General features: G+C 41.1%; 1 protein-coding gene across 5 annotated transcripts in view; it reads right to left on the minus strand.

Moving 5' to 3' along the window:
- The window catches only part of LOC129705173 (Golgi apparatus protein 1-like), a 90,922-nt gene extending 64,382 nt beyond the window's left edge, over positions 1-26,540 (minus strand). For all 5 annotated transcript variants that reach the window (XM_055648631.1, XM_055648629.1, XM_055648630.1 and 2 more), the window contains exons 1-4: positions 26,015-26,540; positions 10,593-10,625; positions 8,051-8,137; positions 3,064-3,279 (exon numbers count right to left, since the gene is read on the minus strand). In XM_055648631.1, the coding sequence (XP_055504606.1) occupies positions 3,064-3,279; positions 8,051-8,137; positions 10,593-10,625; positions 26,015-26,506 (828 nt within the window). In that variant the 5' untranslated portion in view covers positions 26,507-26,540. The remainder of the gene's footprint in view (positions 1-3,063; positions 3,280-8,050; positions 8,138-10,592; positions 10,626-26,014) is intronic.
- Between the last annotated feature and the right edge of the window lie 782 nt (positions 26,541-27,322).

Here is a 27,322-nt window from a genome sequence, read left to right on the forward strand (position 1 = left end):
CAAAAAATCTACTCTGAAGTGCAGTGTGATTTTTCACCAAAAGCTGCCAAAAATCAATTACTTTGTTGAATGGAAGACAAGAAGAGGACACCAACGCTGATGGAGAAGTACACAACAGGTAGGTTTTCAATTGTGAAAAAAAATGAGTTGGCTCTGCTGGCCTGATGACAGAAAACATGTTTGCTGCTAAATAGTATGGCTATCTACAATGGCTATCTACAATACTTGGCATTCTGACAGATGCAATGATAACAGGAACTACAGCATAGCTGAAAGGTTAATGGATCAGCAGCGGAATACCCTTGGGTACAATAAATATAATTGAAGATCTCAATTGAAGCTAAAATAAAAATCTATTTGCCGGCAATTGTTAAAGCTTCTAATTTATCAGTCCCAGTCCCCCCCCCCCCCCCCCCCCCCCCACAGGCATTTGTCCAGGTTAACAACAATGACTGAAGTTTCCAGGCATTTTAAAGCAAAGTTTGCAGGTTAAATAAAACAATGTTGGTTATTCACACAAACTGTTCTCATGCTGCCTGGGTCAATGTAGAGGTCAGGGTTTGGCACTCAGTCAATGCACAGACGTGAGAGTTTCAGGAGAAAAGCATCACTACTTTCTGAGCAAATCGAGTCTAACCACTCGGGTATTGGGAAAAGATGCTACTGGAAACAATGAGATGTAATGTCTCAGGTGGTCTTTGGGATGAACAGCATGTCTTTTTAGTACTATTTTATTCCTTTCTTCCTCATACGTCTCAGAATGCGGGCATACTAAATCATCCCACGGGCCGGATTAGACCCCCTCACAGACTTCCGCTCTTGCAATGCGATATTCCACTACTTATCCAGAGCAGACACAAGGCGCAGAGCAGACACAAGGCATCGAGCTGAATGTGTGCAGTACAAATGGCAGTCTGATCCCTCCCCGGGCACACTGCGCACGCGCAGAGAGACAGCATCATTTAGCGTCATTTCCCCAACTGCGCAGGCGCGGATGGTCACATTTTTGTTCTCCCAAATCATCCAGCAGATGGAACCAGAATTTCAGGCGATTTCCGAAAAAGTGGAAACGTTGATTGCTCTCCGATTTTTAATTTTTTTTCCTCCGGATATTTTCTTCCTCTGTGGGGGAAAAGGGGCGGTCGCACCCAACGCACCCCCCCCCCCCCCCCTTCGGACGGCCATGTTTCATCAAAGCAGACCCAAAAGATAATGCTCTTGTACAAATGCATACATATATCCCCCTCACTCCCCTAAATGTGTGATAAAATAAAACCTTAAGCAGAAATAAAAGTGAAAGGTCCAAAACCTGTTTGAGACAGAAATTACTGCTGCCACAGAGTGCAGAGGAATATTGATTGTTTTGCTTACAGTAGAGAACAATAATTAGGAGCAGGAATAGGGCACTTGGTCTCTGAAGCCCGCTTCAGCATTTAATAAGATCATGGCTGACCAGATTATAACTGCATTCCCTTTTACTCTCTGAACACTTTCAACTTCTTGCTTGTCAAGGACCAATGCATTTTAGAGATATTCAATGATTCTATGTCAACACCCATTAGGAGATCCAAAGACACTTAATCCTCAGGAACAATTTGCCACCTCTGTCTTCAAGGTCAGTTTATTGTCACATGTACAACTAAGGTACAGTTAAATGGGCATCTCCTGGATCCAGATTGGCCCACAATTGGCCCTTTCAAAACCTCTCAGAATCGAATAGTCATAGAACCATGCAGTGTGGAAACGGGCCCTTCAGCCCAATTTGCCCACACCAACAAACAAGTCCCATCCACACCAGTCCCACCTGCCTGCGTTTGGCCCATATCCCTCTAAACCTGTCTTATTCGTGTATCTTTCTAATTGTTTCTTAAATGGTGCAATCGCCCCTGCCTCAATTACCTTCTCTGGCAGCTCGTTTCATACACCCTTTGTGTGAAAAAGTTACTCCTCAGAATCCTATTAAATCTTTCCCCACTCACCTTAAACCTATGTCCTCAGGTTCTCGATCCCCCTACTCTGGGTAAGAGACTAAGCATCTTCCCAATCTATTATTTTCATAATTTTGTACACTACTCATCCTCTTGTGCTCTAAAGAATAGAGTCCCAGCCTGCTCGACCTCTCCCTGTAGCTCAGACTCTTGAATCCTGGAAACATCTTCTCTGTACCCTATCCAACTTGACAACATCTTTCCTGTAACATGGTGCCCACAACTGAACACAATACCCAAAATGCCGCCTCACCAACGTTTTTATATAACTGCAACATGATCTCCCAACTTCGATACTCAATACTCTGATTGATGAAGGCCAATGTGCCATGTGTCAATCTTTTAACATTCACATTGAGACATCATTATAAATGAGGCCCCACCTGTAATACGGTGCAGAGTTCTGATCTCCGTACTATGAAAGATTATAGTAGCATAGCACACAGCCCAAAGAAATGTAATTCGTGAGATGTGAGGATTGTCAAGAGAGGCTAGACAGCTTGAGATTAAGAATGAAAGTTGACCTTATCCAAACAAAAGGGACCAAAGGGAGTTTAAAGTAAGCTGTTGAGATGTTTTCACAAGCAGGAGGGACACAAACAAGAGGTACAAAATAGGGGATTGGACATTTGAAATTAAATTCCACAGAAATTCCTTTTCAGAGGGTAATGAATTTCTGTAATTCTCTGCACCCCAAAGATTGTGGAGTGCAAGATCACAGATAATTAACAGAAATAACAAAGATTTGAAAAAGAGAAAATAATAAGTTCGAGTTACATGAATAAGTGAAATTATGGGGAACAGGCACAGAGGAGGGGTGAAGGTCACTATAGATCAGTCATGATTATACTGGATGACAGACCTGAAGGACATAATGTCTATTCTTGCTTGATTTGTTCGTGATCTTCAGTTTAAACAAATTTCTAATGAATTTGATCCTGTACTTCATTGTTCTTATAATCAATTATAATGCATTGTTTTATAAAATTTGCAACTTGTTGCAAATGGTCAACATTATAATCTACAAATGCAATCTACTATTATTAATGCTCCCAAGCACAACAATAAGCAGTACCTTTTCACCAGGCCTGATGCTGCCACATTTGAGCTGGTTGATGTCACTCTTGCAGCTGTCCATGAAGCCACAAATCAACTGGTAATCACTGAAGATGATAGCTGTCATTTTGCTTATGAACTGACGACACTGGTATTCAGTTATATTTGCACGATGCTCAATCAAGCAGGAAATTATATAGCCTTTTCCTGGCTCTTGCTCAGCACAGTCCTTTACCTGTAAAAAGAAAATTTAATAAATACAACCTCAAATATTCTTCAGCAAAAGAAATGCAATTTCCCCCAGAAAATCCAGTCAAATGCAATTGTATTACTGAATATCCATTGAAGGTGCCTGAATTCACAAACAGACCTCTTCTACATCCCCTCGAGCAAAATGAGAAACACCAATAACTATTTCCTTTGGATTATGCAGTGTTATCACGTCTACAGTCTTTTCTCTAAACCAAACTCAAAATTGTGTCAGACAGTGACTTGGCAAGCTTATTAGGTCTCAGGTCCTGAATGGAGAGCAATTATCTTGATCCCTTAAAAAATGATAGGCAAGTTCGTTGTATAAAGGATTCTAGGTAGTACATACATGTAAGTAAGAATTATATCCACAAAAAGCTTTTAAGACCAGGCTCCATCTGAATGAAATGCCAAACAAATGATTTGGACCAAACATATCTCATGTTTTAAAATGTAGCATCAATGACAATGACCATGCAAATGCAAATCCCATTAATGTAGTTGACCTGTGACAGCATTTCTACATGAGGCCAAAAGAGCTATTGTCAAATGAAGTCCTTCATACAAAGGTGACTCAGTCCCTCTTCATATTGAGCATTGTGTGGCCTTCCCATTGAAATAAACTGGATAGATTTTGCATTGATCTGGCAAATCAAAACATTGTTTCTGCTGGGTTATCACAGAAAAGGTACATTCTGTCAGAATATGTAATTCCATTTTACCATTACTATTGAGCCAGGGGACAAACCTGTGCTTCCAACGAGCTTAGGATGCCAGGAACAAAACTGGGCACCTTATTTAAAAGATCTGTCAATTACAAAGCAGGAATATGCACGCTAAACTGCAAATGTTAACTGAGACCACACTTAAATCAGAGATTAAAGGTCTGAAGTCCCACTGCAGTAGCATGAGTAAACAAGGAGTCAGAAATGGTTCCATGGATATTCCTATTCTCAAAACCGTACATGAATGTCAAAGAATGCCGAAGTATATGTAGCTATCTTCAGCCAGAAGTTGAGTGGCTGATATATCTCAGCCTCCTTCCGAGATTCACACTAACTCAAGTTCTTATCCAACTGGTACACAAAAATGCTGGGGAAACTCAGCGGGTGCAGCAGCATCTATGGTGCGAAGGAAATGGGAAACATTTCGGGCGTAAACCCTTCTTCAGACCTTCACCCGCTGAGTTTCCCCAGCATTTTTGTGTATCTTCGATTTTCCAGCATCTGCAGTTCCTTCTTAAAAACTTCTTATCCAACCGATTCATTTATTCCACATGATATCAAGAAATACTTGAGTGCACAAGAAATGGTCTAGGACTGGAGAATATCTCTCTTATGTGGTGTAAAACCACCCATTCCATTAGCCAAGCTATTGCAGTACAATTATTACACTTGGATCTACCAATGTGCCCTGATGAGAGCATTATTTTCCAATCTCACTTCCAAAAAGGTGAAAAATACAGTGAGAATGTTTGACCTCTAAATTATTTTACTACTTAAGTGAATGATTTGTCAAGGTGTGTTAGTAAAACTAAATTCAATGGCCAAACTACCCACTGGAAGTGTCATATCTGTGCAAGTGTCATGTACAAAGGAGGATGCTTGTGGATGCTCAAGAAGGAACTGCAGATGCTGGAAAATCGAAGGTAGACAAAAGTGCTGGAGAAACTCAGCGGGTGTGGCAACATCTATGGAGCGAAAGAAATAGGCAACGTTGTGGATGCTCAGGGTTTATCAATTCAGCCCGGGATACTGAAGTAGGCGTTCCACCATGCTGCAATCCAAGGCAAACCATCTTTGGTACTTCATTATGGCCTTCACTTCAATATATTTACTAATTGTGAAAGATCCAATTCTACTGCTTTGTCAACTTGGACAATTTTCAAGTATGTGCTAATAAGTGACAAGTTACTTTGCCACTCAAGTGACAGGGAATGTCAATCTCCAACAAATGAATGTAACTGCTTAACCCTGACATTCAATGACATCACCATGGAGTTTCCCCACCATTAACATCATTACGTTAAGAGGTCAGTGAGAAAATACTATCACTGATCAGAAATTTGGGAGGTATGTAGCAAGTCAAAAGCCAATAATAAAGCAGTAGTAAACTTACGTACAATTTTACAAATCCTTTTCTCTATGACTAAGCACAAGAGTGAAATATTCAGTTTGGCTAAATCAAGCAATACAGGTGCACAACCTTTTATCCGGAGTTCCGGAAACCGAAAAACTCCGAAAACCGGCCATTTTTTCCCAGGATGTCGTCTGCACACCAAAGCTCGCGTTTGGCACCAAACTTGACCCGAAACGACCCACGGTCAACCCAGGTCTGTACTACTGTAGCGGCTGCCTCCTCCCCGGAGACCGGGGAGACACTTAAACATCTATAAATCATTGCTTAAATGTTAGTCAGTTAGTTTGGAGGGCTTTTATGTGAAGGGGTAAACTTTAATTCTTAGTCCCCTACCTGGTCGGAGAGGCGGGGAGCGGTCAATGCCTTACCGGGTCGCCGTGCAGTAAGCTCCGTATCGCTGTGGCCGCCAACTCCCAGCTGGGGCTGCGGGCGTCCGGCCGCGGGCGGCGCCGGTTGTAGCTCCGACCCCGGCAACTCTACCCCTGGCTGCGAGGCGCTCCAAATCCACCGCCGCCCGCGGCCGGACGCCCGCAGCCCCAGCTCCGCGAATGTTGGGAGTCGGCGGCGTCGCAGCGCTGGGACACCAGCGGGGAGCGGGCAATGCCTTACCGGGTCGCCCTGCGGTAAGCTCCGGAGCGCTATGGCCGCCGACTCCCAACATTCGCGGAGCTGGGGCTGCGGGCGTCCGGCCGCGGGCGGTGCTGGATTTGGAGCGCCTCGCAGCCAGGGGTAGAGTTGCCGGGGTCGGAGCTCCAACCGGCGCCGCCCGCGGCCGGACGGAGCCCCCAGCTCCGCGATGTTGGGAGTCGCCGACCAGGTAGGGGACTAAGAATTAAAGTTTCCCCCTTCACACCCCACCACCACCACATAAAATCCCTCCAAACTAACTGACTAACATTTATGCAATGATTTACAATGATTCCCTTGTCTCCGGGGAGGAGGCAGCCGCTCCAGACTTTTCAAGCCGCCCGCGCTACCTACCTAATCTACGCTAAAAATCTTCCATTCGGAAATCCGAAAATGTCCGAAATCCGACAAGTGTCTGGTCCCAAGGCTTTCGGATAAAAGGTTGTGCACCTGTACTCATGAACCTCAAAGGGAATTGAATGCAACATCTCCAAGTTTGCGGATGACACAAAGCTGGGGGGCAGTGTTAGCTGTGAGGATGCTAGGAGGCTGCAAGGTGACTTGGATAGGCTGGGTGAGTGGGCAAATGCATGGCAGATGCAGTATAATGTGGATAAATGTGAGGTTATCCACTTTGGTGGCAAAAACAGGAAAGTAGACTATTATCTAAATGGTGGCCGATTAGGAAAAGGGGAGATGCAACGAGACCTGGATGTCATGGTACATCAGTGATTGAAAGTAGACATGTAGGTGCAGCAGGCAATGAAGAAAGCGAATGGTATGTTAGCATTCATAGCAAAAGGATTTGAGTATAGGAGCAGGGAGGTTCTACTGCAGTTGTACAGGGTCTTGGTGAGACCACACCTGGAGTATTGCGTACAGTTTTGGTCGCCAAATCTGAGGAAAGACATTCTTGCCATAGATGGAGTACAGAGAAGGTTCACCAGACTGATTCCTGGTATGTCAGGACTTTCATATGAAGAAAGACTGGATATACTCAGCTTGTACTCGCTAGAATTTAGAAGATTGAGGGGGGATCTTATAGAAACTTACAAAATTCTTAAGGGGTTGGATAGGCTAGATGCAGGAAGATTGTTCCCGATGTTGGGGAAGTCCAGGACAAGGGGTCACAGTTTATGGATAAAGGGTAAATCCTTTAGGACCAAGATGAGAAAAACATTTTTCACACAGAGAGTGGTGAATCTCTGGAACTCTCTGCCACAGAAGGTAGTTGAGGCCAGTTCGTTGGCTATATTTAAGAGGGAGTTAGATGTGGCCCCTGTGGCTAAAGGGATCAGGGGGTATGGAGAGAAGGCAGGTACAGGATACTGTTAGATGATCAGCCATGATCATGTTGAATGGCGGTGCAGGCTCCAAGGGCCGAATGGCCTACTCCTGCACCTATTTTCTATGTTTCTATCATCCCAATGCACTGTTTGACAGCAGCCCCAAACCAACATTGTGCCACCGCAGGATACCATGTGCACCCTCAATGAAATGTAATATAGGCTCAGCTCATCCCACCAACAAGATCAAAGGCAACCGGCACATAAGAGCCAGCTGAATACTCCTGAAAGTCACATACTATCTTGAATTGGAAATATTTCCATCACTTTAGGTGTAAATCCTGGACCTCCGCCAAATAGCTCTGTCGGAATACCTACACTGCACAGACAGCAGCTGTCCCAATAGCAGTTTCTCTTACTTGATCAGGAATGGATAATAAATGCTGGTCTTGTCAGTGATATGCAATTAAAACAGGATCAGGAACTTTGTTTGCTGATTAAACCCACAGCTAATCAAAATTCTGAAAATTCATTTGAATCTAGTCAAAACTGAAATACCACCTGGTCCTTTAATAATCTAATGGTTTATGTGCTTAAAAGTAGTTTATTCATGATACAAAAAACAGTGACTTGCTCATTTCTGTGTAATGCCCACACCCACTCTGCTAATAATGTTCTGCAGTGCAGCCAATCATTCATACTTACTTCACCAAGGGTAGTTTTGCAAACTTCGCCTGCTGCAGCTTCAAATTTAGGGTCAGTTGTCAGGTTTAATTTATAGTTCCACAGCAGCTGAAAGAAATTGAAATAAATTAATATCAATGGTAACCCACTTCATTAAAAGAGTTGGGATCAGTTAAGTTTGTGGTCTAATAATCAATGAATCACCCAAAATGTTCATTACTCAGACACATCAATTTGCTTTTCTGATTCAACAGCCTGATTGTTATGCTGAAGATAGCAGGGGATAATTTGAGGGAAGCAACATTAAAATAGATTAACAGCTAGTCTTTGTGCAGCGATATTCGTTAGTTGAAAGGAAAATCACAAAACCTTCTGAAAATCCCGAAACCTTCTGAAAATCCAAAGTTTGAGATCTTCTGGTCTTCTGAATCATTCAATTAACTCAATTAAGTTATTTTCTCACCACTTATGTCCCTCCTTTTCCAAAAACATCAAATCTCTGTTACCCCATGTATGTCACAATGATCCATAAAACAGATCCCATCATTTGGACATTAATTTTCAGTACTTCGATCATCAAAAAAAAAGTCAATTTGAAAGGCATTGGGGGAGAGAGAGAAAGTGGGGAGAGAACTAAGGGCCAAAACAAAGGTAAGAAAGTGGGTGAAAACATAGGGATGAAACTTAATGTGAAAAACAGCAATCCACTTTGGAGCACAAAACAGAAAAGCAGTGTACTTTAGTAAATCTGACAGATTGAGACATGTTGATGGCTGAAGGAACCAGAGCATTCTTCAGCAAAATTCACCGAAAGCCAATGTGCACATGTAGTCAGCAATGAGAAAGTTGGCAATGGGACATTTTCAGTACAAGAGTAGAGATAGTCTACTGCAATTATATAGGAGAATCAGCATGTTAAGAACTGTGGAGAGTTTCAGTATTCTTGCCCAAATATACTTGACCAAAGGAATTTAATACCAATTCACAAGAAAATAGTGAGTAATCTAGATATATTTTTTCTGTGGAATTAGAACTTATTCGAATTTAAAATGTTTCTGTGTTGGATGCAGGCAGGAATATTTAGTTTTGAACATGAGGTCAGTTGAGAGAATAAGGGGTAGACCATTTAGGGTTTCTTCAGTGTGCTGAATCGTTGCAATCTGTCCTCTAAGACTAAAGATTCAAATAATGAGCTAATTTCTAAAGAGTGATTGATAAATCTCCTGATTTTAAGGGAGTCAAAGGTTAAAGTATAGTGCAGGAAAATAGAAGAGGTAGCATGGGAAAGTGTAGATTTCCTTTGGGACTAGAATTAATTATGTATGGAACCAATCTGGATGAGGATACCTCTGAATACATATGATTGTATTTAAGATAGATCACCTGGAGCAGTTGGAAGTATGGAGCAGAAGGTTTTTGATGTTAATATCCACAATGTTGATACATCCCCAAACCTAGGTAAATTAGGCTGCTAAGGGAAGCAAGGGAGGAGATAGCTGGGTTCTGATGGAGATTTTGGCATATTGGTTTCCCACGGGTGAGGTGACAGAAGACTGAAGGATAGCTAATGCTGTTCTTTTATTTAAGAGCAACAGATATATGCTAGATAACCACAGGGTTGTAAACTGTAGGAAATTATTGGGGAAAATCCCAAGGGACAAAATTTGTGGATATTTGGAAAATTATGGTCTGTGACAAGCACTAACATGAGTTTTTTTTGAAGGAAGTGAGCAAGAAGACTGATGAAAGCATGGTTGTAGACAATGTCTATATAGACATTACTGGGGCATTTGACAAAGTTCCGTATGGTGACTCATTCAGATGGTAAAGACACACGGGAATCAAGGTGAACTGGCTAATTATATTTAAAATTGACTTGATGATAGAAAGCAGAGAATGGTGGTGGAAAGATAGTTTTCTGATAATAAAGTTTGTGATCAGTGATGCACCAGAGATTGGTGCCTGTATCCTTGTTAAGCGTGATAGTAAAAAACAGGATGTGAAAGTAGGAGACATGATTAGTAAGTTTTGAGATGACATGAAAGTTGATGGTTGCGGATAACGAGTAAAGTTTTTTTTAAATGAGGATACAGCCAAATGGAGCTAATGTAAACGGGCAAAAATCTTGGCATGGACGTGCTGGGTGAAAGGTTATTGGTTCTTTGCTTTACAATTATATGACTCGAAGTAAAAACCAGCCAAGATCTTGATGGGCAGCAGACCAGACCTAAAGGAACAGGTGACTACATCTATTCTCAATTTTGGAGCACCAGTTTTATGGGCCATGCAACTTGTCTGAGAAACTGGAACATAAAACTTGGTATTTGCTCCTCTTGATGAGCCAGGTCCTTGTTGACATTACCAACCACTTGAGCATATTTTTAAGTTTACATTCTGATGCATTGGGCAATCTACACAGCAATGGTACCCATCTTGTTATCCACAGTAAAATTAATGACTTGAAGATAAATAGTGAAATAATCATAAACCAATCATTTCCTATACATGTTCATACGTAGTTAAGAGTGAAACATGGAGCAGAAATAAGTTTTTTTTTACTTACATGGTTGCAGTCTGAGGAAATTTCATCATCTGCCTGTAAAGGAAAACAACAAACATTAGCAACAGGTAGAAAAACTGTCAGTGAACTGGAAATATTTAAATATGCACATTTCATTTTCATTCCACACGATCCACATTTTCATTTTCATTCCACACAATGTTGTGGGGAACTTTTACAGATTCTCAGAAAAGTTGCTCTTTTTAATTAGGAAGGCATAATTAAAGATTATATGATGGATTCCGAACAGGAGTTGGATACAAATGGAATTTCCCCATATAGTCTAAACTGTACAAAAAAAGGCTTTTCCAATAATTCAAAAACATATTGCAACGTTAAAAAATACATTCAACTAACCAAAGTATTCTTTTTTTTTCAAATGATATTTAATTGCTGAAAATTTAATTAGTCAAATATGAATTGGACATTAGAAATGCATTTAAGATAAATAATAGCCTGCAATAGCAAAGATCAACATAACTTAAAGTTAAGTGCTTACTTAATTCAAAGGTACAATTCCTTACAACTACATTGCAAAGGCCAACCTTTAACACTAACTTGGATGTTGTTAAAGATTTAGAAAAGAGTCTGACCGAACAAAAAATATTTGTGGGTGGCGGGGCTGAGAAGATTGTGTCCGGTTTACATAAGAGAGCTAGTGAAAGGAATTCATCACTACAACTAATAAACTCCATTCACATGCACCCAATCATATTGGAGACTTCAATTTATAATAAAAGGGAATATATTGAAGCAATCTTTTTCAAAGTGGGCTGATTTTTAGAACATTGCTGCGTTAACTACACAATCGTTCACTTGACCAGAAAAAACATTAAAATAAATTATCCATCAACAGACACGGGACATAGTTATGGTGGACCGTTTCTATAGAGCCTTTGCAGCAACTGTACGAAACTGCAGTGCATACCTCAGCACTATGTCCAGACTGCAGTATTCAGTTGCAGGACACTCCATGCACCGGATGGCCAGCAAGCTTCAGATAGACCAAGGTGTTTTTCACCAAGTTGATCTTCTTGCAGCAGCAGTTGACAATAGTGTCAATCCGTGCTGTTAGCAACAGCTAAGAACAGCCAAGAAAATGTGCTTGTGGGAGCAGTCCTGTGTTATGCAGCTCCACAGACTGGCCCTCGACAAAAAGCACTGGATCCCTTTCTACCTTATTGGCAAATGTACGGTTGAAGCAGATATGTTCGTGGCATTTAAAAGTCTTCCAGATAGGCATATGAATATGCAGGGATTGAGGGATATGGGTTTAGTGCAGGTAGATAAGTGATGATCTTGGCCTCTTGTGCAGCACAGGCATTGTGGGCTGATGACCTGTTCGTGTGCTGAATTGTGTCATGTTCTATTTTTTCAATAGCAATAACTAACTCCGCATTATCAGTTTTGGAATAAGTGAGTTCGGTATTCCGACTGCCATGCCCAAGTCTAAGATCACTCTGCACAAACATTGCTGTGGAAGCAATGGCGCTGTGGAGCCATTTCATCCGTTTTTTGCAGCTTTGAAAATATTGCTTTCAAACTAAGAATTTGTTGTATTTATTGTTCCTTTGTTTAAAGCTAAGATTATTTTGTACTTTTTATTGCTTTATGCTTCATTAAGCGAGGTCAGGGTCCGTGGTCCCCAGCGCTGCGAGCGCTGTTAAGTTGCTGCGGGCCCGTCCCTGTCCCCTCCCGGGTGTCCCGTCTCCGTCCGGGGGCTGCCGTTGTGTCGGCTGCGTTTCTCTCCTTGTCCAGTGCCGGCATGGTCCGAGCGCCGGTCATTGGCCCGTGGGCCACTGTTGCTCCCCTCCCTATATACCCTCATTCCCCCCCTCTCCCCCCCACTCCTTCTCCCCCTCCTCCCTCTCTGCACCCCCCCCCCCCCCACTCCCTCTCTAGAGATTGAAGAGGGAGGCTGAAGAGTAGGAGGAATGAGTGCTGGGGGATGAGGAAAAATAAGTCACGCCTGTGTAGCTGGGGGCTATGAGTGAGTGGTGCAATATTGTGTTGGGGGAACAGCTTGCGTTGGGGGAACGGGTGAGTGGTGGAATCTTGTGTTGGGGGAATCTGCACTTGGTCTAGTTACCAACTAAACCCATGAAATCAAATGGCTGCATTTATTTTATTTGAGAGTATTTTGGAAGTAAAAGGTCTCAGCTTTTCTTTCCAAAAATAAGCAAAAATATTGCTTCACTAAAACAGTGGCATTAAACAATAAAACGCATGGACTGAACCCAAAATAAAAATTGAAAAATAGTTAAACCCTCATTCATAATTCATGAACTGCGTTTTCTGAATCCATTACCTACCCTTTCTTTGTATTTGCTTATTTGTAGAAACAAGTGGCAATAATGCTGGCATATTAAAAAAACAAAAGACATCAAGTGTTGGAGTAACTCAGCAGCTCAGGTAGCATCTCTGGAGAACACGGAAAGGTTGGATAGGTCAGTCTGAGGGAAAGGGTCCCGACCCAAAACATCCCCTGTCCATGTTCCCAGAGATGCTGCCTGACCCGCTGAGTCACTCCAGCACTTGGGGTTAGTTTGATTAATTTGTATCGAATCTCTGAATCATTAAGTTTTTTTTACTTTAGTTCCACACCAAAAATAATTTCTTAGGTATTAAGCACAATGATTCTCTCTTTCCCCTTATACAACTTGCATCTATTTCAGTATTAGCACTTCTGCAGCTCTGACAAGTGGCCTGGCAATACCAATCAAGTTAAGGAAAGGTATTGGGATTCCAGAAGGGGTCATTACAGCTGATAAAGATCAAGATAACTACATAAACCCAGGTCCAATAGCCTTGGAATGCCATCAATATCTGTCCAATAAAGCTCAAGCTATCTCAACCAACTTATTTATTGACACAGGCACGGCAAATTTCACAAGCGTGACTGACAATCACACTTGGGCAGTTAAAATGACAGACCCAGGTGTGAAAGTACTCTGTTGTCTTTGGGTGTTTCTAAATTGAACGTGTGGCACACCTGGTGTGGCAGAATGCACACAGCTAATCATGTAGATAGAACCATTTATCTGATTGTGCATTGGTTCATACTTCAGCAAGAAAAGTAAATTTGCAATTATAAACCTCGGGATACTCCAATGTGTAATCGCAGCAGATCTTGCATCTTTGAATCTTTTCAAATGTGATGTAGTCAGCAGACAAAGGTTTATATTTTTATTACAAATCTAATTGTCTGAAAACAAGGTTAGTTTAGAAAGATACCTTTGGAATAACAAATAAAGAAATCTTTAAAAAAAAAAAAAAAAAGATTCCTTGAAGATAGAACAAAAGCTTTCAGAAAGACCCTGTGGTGAATCGATCTTTTGGATTAAAATTCTTCAGTGCCATGGAGCTTAATCAACTTTTAAAATTAGAGATCATGATAATGTAGAGAAGTGCTTTTAATTATATTCACCCCTTCTCTTCCTTCACTTTTCAATTTAACACCTTTATCAGTAAAGAATAATGGAACATGTAATGGTGTTCTGTGAATATGTGATTTGGGGATCAGGGGTTAAGGGGATCAGAGGGTATGGAGAGAAGGCAGGTACGGGATACTGAGTTGGATGATCAGCCAATCATATTGAATGGCGGTGCAGGCTCGAAGGGCCGAATGGCCTACTCCTGCACCTAATTTCTATGTTTCTATGCAATATCTTCTGTCCATTTCCCTCCGCAGACCAATCTACTGAATTCCTCCAGCAATTAGGTTGGGTTTTTTTAAGATTCCAGTATCTACAGTCTCTTTCTCCATGATATTAGAGGTTTTCCTCAATATTTGGAAAAGGAGCATTGAATCTGATGCCTACAACATCAGAGTGCAGTGTTTCTCCTTTAACACTTGCATATTAATAAGCAAATGGAGGCAAAGGCTTCCATGTTGCACATATTCAATCGTAGGACTCTAGATAAAATGGTTGCTGGCAAATTCACATGAGAACACATTTTGAAATGATATACTCCATTCTTTCTGTCAATAAAGTGTATTGCAAAGTTTCAGTGAAAAACAAAAGTTAAATATAAATAGAGACGCAGAGTCCACTTTATCATTAAGTTGCTAGACTTCAAAATCTACAATTATAAGTGTTCTAATAAAGGGAAATGTAGTGTTCAAATATGAACTGATGTTCTATTTGGGGAACTATGCAACTGACGTGGTTGCTCTTGTCCCACTAAATACAATTTATTTCAAAGTAGTGCTATTTTTAATACATATTACAGGACTTGGGCATGCAATGCAAGTGTTTAGGCTTTAGATGACACAAAATTCAAATATAGTACTCAGCAAGAAAGATAGCTTCCAGAACAGGCAGATTGATAAAATGGAGCAGCGCATATCAAATAAGTTTCAATACTAAAAGAAATCCTGTTGCCTACTTTTGACAGAAAGCAGCAGCGGTGGAGGGGGAAGCAGAGAAGTGGACAAAGCAAAGAGAGGAGGTGGAGGCCAGCAGGTGGTGAGAGGGAAGGGAGCCCCACAGTGACCACCGCTGCCGACCTGGAGCTACAACGCAAGCCGCAACAGCCGCACCTTGTGGCAGCTGACGAGGGCTCGCTGGTGCAGACAACGGCGCTTAGTTTTAAGGTGACAAAGTGTTGGAGTAACTCAGCAGACTGAATCAGTCTGAAGAAGGGTCCTGATCAGAAACGTCACCTGTGCATGCTCTCCAGAGATGCTGCCTGACCAGCTGAGTTACTCCAAGCACTTTGTGTCCATTTGTGTATCTGCAGTTTTGTTTTTACTTCATACAATAATTTGTTACTTTGTTATAACGGACAATTGGCAATAATCACTGAAATTATGATTTATTTGCACCATTTAAAAAAATGTCAATTAAACTTGACCTGATTATAGTAAAAGTTTCCCAGCAAATGTTTACAATTCTAGATATTTCCCCACTCGTTTTTCTATTTTATTTTAATTAGGTGGAACATTTATAATCCTTCAGTTATCTGTTATCTGCCCTATATCCAAAGAGGATTGTTAACCGAGCACAATTACTATCTTTCCTTGCTTCTGTAACTTCCCAATGGACGGGTTTCTCTTGTATTTGGAGAACTGCTAACCTGTGAATGTCATTTATTTATTTTAAATCACTACTGCCTTCTCATTTATACAACATTGACAGAATCCACTTAACTAGCACCTTAACTGCATGCTGTATGCCATAGGATTTCCCTTTGTCCTAAATCAAATCTAGCTTGGCATTGATTGCCTTTATTAGAAAGTCTTTATACTTTCTAAACTCGACATTTTCCACTGTGCAGCCATACAAAATTAACAAGTTGCTGAGAAGTCATTTCTCTGAAACATTACCTATTGCTCCATAGAACTAACCCATGAGTATTTGGAGTTTTTTTTTAATGTTAAGTAAAGAGTAGCAAGCTTTTATCCCATGTCATAACTGAATGTAATCACTGGCCTTTTCTGCCAAAGCTTGCTACATGTTAACTGCCATCCACTTCTCAGATCTGCAAAATGCACATTTTTAGCAGCCCTTTTCATATCTATCCTTCCCATCTCAAAAGTTCCTGCATTGAAACCTCAACCAGCTACACGTTGATTTTGTTGTTCAAACAGGCCAAACGCCCCTGCCCATTTCTCTTCGGTTCACCTTTCTCCACTCTCCACCCACAATGTCCAATGGCTGCCCAACCAGCATTTTGTGTCTATCCATGATGTCCACTTCTGTGCACCGAGATTGTTGTGATTGTATCTTCACACAGTCTCAGATATACCTTTTGAATATTAACTACTTAGTTTAATAAACAAAAATCTTTCAGTTTTTATGTTACTCCTTATCACTCTTATCATATTTCCTTTTGCTACTTTCTCCGTTTCCTATTGTTGCCTGATAAACTCTTCTTCCACCCCACCAGTTTGAAGAATTGCATTGTCATTTCTGTCCTTTAGCTTATCTGATATAATTTAATATAACTTTTATATTAAATTGCTAGTTGAATAGGCAATCTTTTTTATATATATTTTAGCCGTGTTTGCACTTCACAATGCTCATTGTTCTGTTAAATCCAAGGAAGAGGCATATAAATTGGCCATAAGAAGCAGCAAACTGGAGGACTGGGAGAAATTTGTAACACAATAGAGGAGGGCAAAGGGATTAATTAAGAGGGGGGGAGAAGAGCATGAAAGAAAGCTTGCGGGGAATATAAAAACTTACTCTAAAAGCTTATTTTGATATGTAAAAAGGAAAAGATTAGTGAAGCCAAATGTAGGTCCCTCACAATCAGAGACAGGTGAATTTACAATTGGAAACAAGGAAATGGCAGAAAAGTTAAACAAGTACTTTGGTTCTGTCTTCACGAAGGAAGACACAAACAATCTCCCAGAAATACTAGGGGACTGAGGATCTAATGAGAGAGGAACTGAAGGGAATCCACATTAGTCAGGAAATGTTGTTAGGTAAACTGCTGGTATTGAAGGCAGATAAAACCCCAGGGTCTGACGGTCTGCATCCCAGAGTAGTCAAGGAGGTGGCCCTAGAAATTGTGGATGCATTGGTGATCATTTTCCAATGTTCTCTTGACTCTGGATCAGTTCCTGTGGATTGGAAAGTAGCCAACTCCACTTTTTAAGAAAGGAGGGAGAGAGAGAAAACAGGGAATTATATTATAAGTTAGCCTTATATCTGGAGTGGGGAAGATCCTCGAGTCAATTACTAAAGATGTTTTAGTAGCGCATTTGGAAAGCAGTGACAGGATCGGTCAAAGTAAGCATTGGTTTATGAAAGGGAAATCATGCTCGACTAATCTTCTGCAGTTTTTTGAGGATGTATCAAGTAGAATGAATAAGGGAAAGCCAGTGGATGTGGTATATCTGGACTTTCAAAAAGCCTTTGACAAGGTCCGACACAAGAGATTAGTGTGCAAAATTAGAGCACATGCTATTGGTGGGTACGGTATTGAAATGGATAGAGAACTGGTTGGCAGACAGGAAACAAAGAGTAGGAATTAACATGTCCTTTTCAGAATGCGGCCGGCTACGGGAGGCAATATCGCCCCGTCAACGGAAGGCTCGAGGCCTCCGACCGCGGGAGAACAAAGAAGGGAAGATACTTTTTTTCACCTTCCATCAGAGAGAAATGTGGAGGAGTCACTGTGGTGGGTGTTTATGTTAAAATGTATTTTATGTGTTCTGTTGCTTTTTATTGGTATGACAAATGAAATTCCACGTATGTTGCAAAACATACTTGGCTAATAAAGTATTATTATGATTATAGAATTCAACAGTTTCTGCTGAATCACTATTTTTGTACGAGTACAGGCTGGAAGATCTGGCCAGGTTATCCATTCGTAATACTGGTTCAGTTCTCTTCTCTATTAGATTAATCTGACCAGTGCAATATTCCCTTCAGATCTAATTTAATGCAGAGAATGGTGGGTTCTTGATTAGTAAGGATGGGGACGGAGAAAAGGTAGGAGAATGGGGTAGAGAGGGAAGATAGATCAGCCATGATTGAATGGCAGAGTTGACTTAATGGGCCAAATGGCTCAATTCTGCACACATGACATAAACAACCAGCTCTCTTGAATAACTACACATCGAAGGGATATGCTAAGAAAATCATCTGCCAAAAGGAGAAAAACGATCCAAATTAACTTGACCATGCCATGAGCAAAGAACGATCCAAATATTAGCACTATGTGGACCATGACAGTGGCAACAATACAATAAGTAAAACATGTTAAATACAGAGGTTAAATAAAATAACCATCATTGAATTATATTCATGTTACATTGACAATAAACAGATAGATCAGCAATTACCAAACCGATCTTGGTGTTATTGATTGAGAAAGAATACTGGAAAGCTTGCTACGTTTCACATTAAAGTGCTTGGACAGACACTTATTAATACCCAAACATTAATCCAGATGACCTGAATCCATCCCCCCCCCCCCCCAAAAATCATTGTTTATGACCCACGCTGACCACAAAACATTAAACTCACTTTTGATGAGAGGAGAAGCAACTCCCAAAAATTTTTCCCACATTGTATGCAGATGCCACAAAATTCTGAATTGAACCATCGGAATTGTTAAACTGTTATGCATTAATACCAAGATGCTTTGTAAATTTGGATTCTAGGAGATCATATTCTCAGATTCACTTTGTATCAACAAATCTTTCAACCCAAGGATTGAACATTGCTGTACTTGGCAACCACAGCTCAGTGCAAATGGAAATTTCAAAGATTTGCAAGCTCCTGCTAAATAAATGTATTTTCTCAGCCCTAATAGTTGACCCACATTAAGATCAAGTTCGGTAGTTCTCTGACATTTTTTCAAGAATTTCTCCCTTATCTGCCCTGTCGATTAATTTTAGAACCTGGAATATTTATATATTTGCATTCCACGTCATCCAGCAGAAACAAATCATTCCTTAAGTGGAGGCTAAAACATGCGCTATCTATTGGTGTTTTTTCATCGAAGGCAAGACTTCCATACTCTTAAATTGCGAGCCTCAACAAAATACCATAAATGCCTTCCTGATCTATTGCTGCAGCTGCAAGGTAACATTCTATGATTCATGTACCAGCGTTCACTAGATTAGTTGCTAAAATCAATAAAATATCTCCACATGATATTCCACCTGCCATCTTCCTGCCCATTATTATTTCCCTTTGCAGAACAACTTCCCACTGCTCACATTATCATCCAGCTTTGTAGTACAGTACTCACAAAACTGAGTAAACCATGTTCTTAATTATTAATCAATTATAAATAGCTGAACATAGAACTTTGTGGTTTCCCACAAGGAACAGCCTGGTATCCCAAAAAGTAAATGTTTAATGCAAATATTATCTGTTCTTATCCTCCATGTTCTTTCACGTGGTCCGTTATTGAGTGTTCTTTTGCAAAATCCTGAAATATATCACTAATTCCTCCTTAACTATCTCCTATTACATCGTTAAAAGACTTCCTGTCAGCATGATTTCTATTTCAGCAACGAACATCAGGATAAATGTTTCTTATTTTCACTCAATCGTTATCAAATAGCAGTTAACCTATCTCCCCTCTAATTCATTCAGACAGTTCCAGAATCTGGGGAATTTATAAGATCACTCCTAAAGTATCTACTGTCCATCTCTCAAGCATCTGTTCTAGTATCCTTGAATACTGGCCAACCGGCTCCACTCATTGTTCCAGTACCTTCCCTTGACTAGTACTGATGACTAATTCCCTGATCATCATTGTGTAGGTAAATTAAACATGTTCAGCTATTTTTCCTGATGACAACTTCTTCATGAGACCTAAATTTACGCTTGTCACAGTTTTACATACTTGTAAAAGCTCTTACATTTAAAAAAATAATTTACTCTCATCTTCTTCATGATTGATTTTTCCAGTCATTCTGACTGATTTTTCAATCTCCCAATTCTCAAGTCCTTACTCTTTATAGCAACATTATAATCATAATGTAGAACAGTGTTGCAGCTGCAGAGAAAATGCAGATTTTAAAAAGCGCAAGTGCTGCAACGGAGTAAGGTGGGAGATCAAGAATTCATCTTAATGAGTGAGAGGACCGTTTAAGAGAATAACTGCAGGAAAAAACTGTTCTTGATTCTGGTGGCACATGCTTCGATTATTTTGAATTTTCTGCCCGTTGGGCAGGGAGCTGGAGGTATAACTCGGGTGCGGTGGGGTCCTTAATTATATTGGCTGGTCTCAACGCTGCAATTTCTTGCTGCCTTGGGCAAAGTTGTTGCCATAACAAGATGTGACACATCTGGATACAATACTTTCTTTGGTACATCTGTAAAAGTTGATACGAGTCATTGGGGAGATGCAGAATTTCCTGAACCTTCTGAGGAAGTAGGGTATCAGTGTGCTCTCCCGACCGTATTGCGGTTGGACCAAAACAAATTGTCCGTGTGATTACACGTAGGAACATGAATCACATTACCCCCTCTAGCTTGGCACCATTGATCAGACAAGGGAATATACTCAACCCCACTTCCTTAAGTCAATGGCCAGCTTCTTCGTTTTGCTGACATTGAGTGAGAGGTTGCTGTCCTACCACTATGCCTCAAAGCTCTCTCTATTCTCCTTGTATACCATTGTTTGAGATCCGGCTGACTATGGTAACATATGCTAGCCTGTAGATGGAGTTGGGAGTAGAATTTGGCCACACAGTTTGGGAGTGTACAAGGAAGATAATAAGGGGCTAGACAAAACATATCAATGCTCTGTCTTGCATTCCTAGTCTTCACCAAACAACCTATGATTCTGGTATTGAGAATAATGAAGTTGAGGAATAGGAAATACCAAACCTGCATAACTGCCTATGAAACAGACTCTGCATCTACTGCCCTGACCAGTTGAATAAGACTGCCACTTGACTCATTTGGACTTACACGACATAATGATCATTTGAGTAAAATTCCATTAACATCCTCAAAAACAACCAGTAGTAGAGAGATGACAAAGTAAATGTAACTAAGGAAATCAAATTTAAAAAACCTTTAAAAAGCAAAATTCAAATTGTACAATCTATAACGGGAAAGGACCTACTTTTAAAAAAAACATTAGGCACACAAATTTTAATAAACCAGATGACAGAAAAAAGAGGGATGCAAAAGAGCAAGACAAAAAAAAAATTATTAAACATATGCTGACAAAGAGAAAAATAATAAATACAGAAGACCAGAAAGTGAAAAGTAGGCTTTGTATTTATTATGCTACAAAAACAGAGCAGCAATTTAGTAGCTATACTCCTTGGAAACAACAGAAATTATTTTCCTCTATTAGATAGATTTTGACCATTCTACATTTAGAATGTCTGATAACTTTACGCATGCTGTTCACTCCACTACACAATGAAAGCAGAGACCGAATCTGTAGTTACACAAAATCTAGGACGTGCACATCAGTAAATTGAAATGAAAATTGATTCACCAAATACACCTTGGTTGAAGGATGCAAAATATGCATCAAACTTCATGTGAAGATATCATGTAGAAGAGAGCAACCACCATGAAGCTGCCTGCAAGTCAAAAGTCACAGCTAATTGGGAAAAGTTAATAGATGCAAGCCAATGCAAGTGTGCCCAAGCAAGCCTGGAAAAGACAGCCAGAGGCAAGAGATAAGAGGAAAAACATAGATAACAGAAACATTTTACTTTTACTATAATGAAAATATTGATGAAAATATCAGAGCTCTGATATACTTTCTTGTGTCCCCGTCCTTGCAGACTAGATCTTGCTAAAGCGTAAATCTTTTACTCAAGATCAACTAAATAACCACATGCCTGGTTTCACATAAAAGATTACTGCCCAGTTCACAGATACAGGCAATCTGCAATGAAAAAATGTGTCCACTTTTCTTAACAAAGGCAAGCAGTCAACATTATGTGGAACCAATTACACAAATGTGTCTACAACCTGAATCAGCAATCCTATCTAGATAGTTCCACACTGTGTGCAGTTCCACACTGTGTGCAGTTAAAGGAAGAAAATATAGGTCAGAAACCATTAGAAAATTGTTCGAGGTTCGCCAAGACTCTGTTAATGATCCAAGCGACTTGCTGGCATATCAAATTACCAGGTTTGACAAATCACAAGCTTTGTTCAGGTGAGAAGAAAGCTTTCAGTTGTGTCTATGGTTCAATTTTGCATTCATCTAGTTTAAAGTAACGACGCTGCTAGGGAGTGACTCCCTGGATATCACCGCCGCCAGGTCTGTTAGTAACGAGTCTGTTAGTAACTAGCTCCTCTAGCTTATAATTAGTCTGTTAGTAACAGTCTGATGGAGGGACTAGTGACAGTAGTCTATTGGTAACTAGTTCTTCCATTAGACTCACATGGACCAAGTAGAATGTTAACCATAAGAGTCAAGAACTTCATCTGAGAAATGTACAATCTGAACAAATTGGTCAAATCCACCCCCATGCAACCTCAAGTATGTAACTTCAGAAGTGAACTTTAGGACATGTAACATGGCTTATACTTTCAGGAATCCATATCTATGAACATTTTATACCCATGAGAAAAAAAACATCAGATTGTGTAGTCATCAGGAAAATCTGAAATAGGATTTATGAGGAACGCCTGTACTTCTAACCTTCATTCTCTTTATATCTAACTCATATGGTCCTCAATCCCAGGGTCAACAGACCTCCATGCTTTGAGCCCAAAATAAAAACCATATGTCCAGCAGAACAAAAAAGTCTCAACAAACCCCAGCAGCAAATTCATCAGATCTCTCCCCATGTTATAGTGCACAAGATCAACAATGGCCTTTTTGCCAATTAATTAATTTTTTACTCACAACACAGCAGAATAGCTACGCCCGGTAGCTATAATATCAGTTTTATATATTCAGAATTGGGGTGGAATATGCATACTACAACAAAGCTATTGAATCACATTGCAAATATTTTGCAGCAAGACATAGGTCAATCTGCACCAGTGCATACAGGTAATTAGAGAAACCAACTGAATGTCAGCCTAAAATCCAAGCAGATTTTGACCGAGCCCTGTTACCTAAAACAGACCTATTTTTTGACATATTCCTCCAACAACTCAACAAGAATGTGAAACACTGCAGATACCTATATGCACAATTCAGGAAGATTATTATTAGTGGTTTGACCATGTGGTTGGAACAGAAGAAATGCTGGCAATTATCTGGGATAGTCTTACTGCCTAATCAATTAAAATGAAATTCTATCCAATCCCTTCTATTTCAGCAGACAATAAATCTTTATTAGAAGGTAGACACAAAATACTGGAGTAACTCAGCAGGACAGGCCCAAAATGTCACCCATTCCTTCTCTCCAGAGATGCTGCCTGTCCTCCTGAATTACTCCAGCATTTTGTGCCTACCTTCGATTTAAACAAGCATCTGCAGTTCTTTCCTACCTATAAATCTTTATTAACATCTATCGTTTCTCTCTGATAATATGTCTCAATACAACATGTAATAGCGACTTCAATAAGCGGGGTGGAGTACCTGCCCCATCTGTATCAATGGTGCTGGAGATGGTCAAGAGCTTCAGGTTCTTGTGATTATGTTCTGACCCAACCATTGAAAGCACACCAATGCCTATACTTCCTCAAAAGGGCAAGGAAAATTAGCATGTCTCCAATAACTCTTACACATTTATAGAAATGCACCATAGAAAACATTGAATCGGGATGCATCACTGCGTGGTTTGCTGAACCCAAGACTGCTTAGCCGTTACAGAGAGTTGTGAATGCTGCCCAGTCCATCACACCAGTCTCCCCCCTCCCCATCTATATTTCACGCTGCCTGTGGATAAGAGCCAGCTTGGTCATTTTCTCATCACCCCTCTCCCGTCAGGCAGAAAATACAAGAGATTAACAACCATACCAGATTCAAGAGCAGCTTCTTTCCCGTTGTCCGCACTGATAAATTCCCAATCTTCCAATATATCTTACTGCAGCCATTGCACATTTTCTGTAATTGTAAAACTATTTTCTACACTTTATTTTCTCTTTTGCACAAGTTGCTGCAATAATGGATTGTATGATTTGCCTGGAGAGCACGCAAAACAATATTTTTTATTGTATCTTGGTAAGCATGACAATTATAAATCAATATCAATATTAGATCGAAGTGCTGAGGACAAAAGCTCCTAGATCGCCTTTAAGATAATACCAGATTAATCAATTGGTACTGGTCCCAAGTGCTAAAATTTCTCCAGTTCCAACTACATCATAGAAATTAAAAAAAAATCTCAATCCATGACAAGAGCTTTGCCTAAATAGCAGCTAACTTTCTTGCCGTTCAGGTTGTCCTACCCTCAATCAAAACATAAATTCAAATTGCCACATTAGTTTCACACTTCTAAATATCATAATGCATGGCAGATGCAGTAAAATGTGGATAAATGTGAGGTTATCCACTTTGGTGGCAAAAACAGGAAAGTAGATTATTACCTGAATGGTGGCAGATTAGGAAAGGGGGAGATGCAACGAGACCGGGGTGTCATGGTACACCAGTCATTAAAAGTAGGCATGCAGGTGCAGCAGGCAGTGAAGAAGGCAAAAGCAAAAGGATTTGAGTATAGGAGCAGGGAGGTTCTACTGCAGTTGTACAGGGTCTTGGTGAGACCACACTTGGAGTATTGCGTACAGTTTTGGTCTCCTAATCTGAGGAAAGACATTCTTGCCATAGAGGGAGTACAGAGAATGTTTGCCAGACTGATTCCTGGGATGTCAGGACTTTCATATGAAGAAAGACTGGATAGACTCGGTTAGTACTCGCTAGAATTTAGAAGATTGAGGGGGGATCTTATAGAAACTTACAAAATTCTTAAGGGGTTGGACAGGCTAGATGCAAGAAGATTGTTCCCGATGTTGGGGAAGTCCAGAACAAGGGGTCACAGTTTAAGGATAAGGGGGAAATCTTTTAGGACCGAGATGAGGAAAACATTTTTCACACAGAGAGTGGTGAATCTCTGGAATTCTCTCCCGCAGAAGGTAGTTGAGGCCAGTTCATTGACTATATTTAAGAGGGAGTTAGATGTGGCCCTTGTGGCTAATGGGATCAGGGGGTATGGAGAGAAGGCAGGTACAGGATACTGAGTTGGATGATCAGCCATGATCATATTGAATGGCGGTGCAGGCTCGAAGGGCCGAATGGCCTACTCCTGCACCTATTTTCTATGTTTCTATAACTAGATTTTTTGAAAATTAAACAGGTTGCAATTAAGGGGATTTCTGGAAAAAAGTTAAAGAACGAGTTTTGAAGTCACCTATTCCATGGAGAGTACAACAGCTAAATAAAAGCATCTGTTGTTCTGAATTTACATAAGGTGTGACTCTAGATAAATAGTGACATTTCCAGATAGCGTACTGCGTCGGGAACTCGATAAACTTGAGTCTCATATCTGAAATATCTAGGGAAACTATTTCAAAACAAACCATTCTCTTCTGACAACATGTTTACACCATACCGTTGTCATTGATATCTAATAGATAGGTTGAGCTGAATGAATGTATCTAACTACCCCACCCAGATCTCCAGTTACACGTGGCTACTTAAAATTATAAACCGTGGGAAGTTAAGGACAGTTAACAGACAAATAAGGACAGATCATTTCATTTAAAATAGTGGCCAGTAATTTGACTGTAAAGCTCCACAATGTACCGCAATACAATCAACATTCGATGTAATCTGCCCCGTATGGAATGTGTCGTTGCCTCCTCGCACCGGCGAATAACCATCAACCTGAAACTTCATTCCCCACAAAGGAGTGGGGCCCGTCAGCCAGTCGGATCTCCCCGTCTGGCAACCACGCCACTCCCCCAGTCTGTCCACACGGGGACCAACAGCTAGTGAACGCCACCAGCAACAAGCCCCAGGTGCGGTACTCCTGAAATGCAACTGCCCTCACTTGCCCAGTAAAGCCCACGGCAGCTGCTCACCTCTCGCAAGTCTTGCAAGCATTCGAGCACTGCGAAATTGTTCTGCCAGGTGTGTTTAGGGCAGACCCGGAGCACATCTTCGCGACACGCTAGGTCCTCCGAAATCCGCCAGATGTTCTTCCGCGGGGGCTGGAACACAGGACGGCCCTGCACTTGGAACGGGGGGACCGGAGGTTTCCCCTGGCCCTGCGGTGGCTGCTGTTGCTGCTGTTGTTGCTGCTGCTGCTGCTGCTGTTGTTGCTGCTGCTGCTGCTGCTGCTGCTGCTGTTGCTGCTGCTGCTGCTGTTGCTGCTGAACCTGTGGTAGGTCAGGCCCCTCCGCCTTCTTCGTGTCCGGAGGACGATCCAGGTTTCTCGGTGCTTCCGCAACGCAGAGACACGAGCATAGAAAAGTAAGCGCCATTGTCGTTGCCAGCATACAATGCAAGGCCCGCAGCCATTGCCGGCCATCAGCCGCCGCCAACACAAGGCTCCCACGTCCACACGCCGCCATCTTGTTGTGGCCGCCGCAGCCTCTGCGCACCTTTATAACGTGCGGCGGAACGACGTCAACACGTTGGCGTCAATGCCTTGCGTCATACGTTTCATTCCATCCTCGCCCCGACCTCCCACCTCTTGATGGCCGTTCTGCGGCGAACAGCGACCCAGGATAGGAAGGGGTTCGGCTCGTGGCCTGAGCAACCAGAATCAAAGATCCTATAGATTGCTATAGGATCTTTGACCAGAATTACCCTGGATTTACACAGAACTGTACAAGTGGTTGAGCTCCATATACGTCTCTTTCACACCATTTCCACACTTCAGAATTCAGCAAAGGATAGCTTGGAAATTGATAAAGGAAAAAAAAGAGTGCAAACTCGTGAAAAGACCTAAATACTGCAGGGACAGCAGGCAGTGAAGAAAGCTAATGGAATGTCGGCCTTCATAACAAGAGGATTTCAGTATAGGAGTAGAGAGGTTCGTCTGCAGTTGTATAGGGCTCTGGTAAGACCACTTCTGGAGTATTGCATACAGTTTTGGTCTCCTAATTTGAGGAAGGACATCCTTGTGATTGAGACAGTGCCGGGTAGGTTCACAAGATTGATCCCTGGGATGGCGGGACTGTCATATGAGGAAAGATTGAAAAGACTGGGATTGTTTTCACTGGAGTTTAGAAGGATGAGGGGGATCTTATAGAAACATATAACATTATAAAAGGACTGGACAAGCTAGATGCAGGAAAAATGTTCCCAATGTTGGGCGAGCCCAGAACCAGGGGGCACAGTCTTTGAATAAAGGGGAGGCCATTTAAGACTGAGGTGAGAAAAAA

The sequence above is a fragment of the Leucoraja erinacea genome, chromosome 17 (genome assembly GCF_028641065.1).
Source record: "Leucoraja erinacea ecotype New England chromosome 17, Leri_hhj_1, whole genome shotgun sequence".
Classification (NCBI taxonomy): Eukaryota; Metazoa; Chordata; class Chondrichthyes; order Rajiformes; family Rajidae; genus Leucoraja; species Leucoraja erinaceus.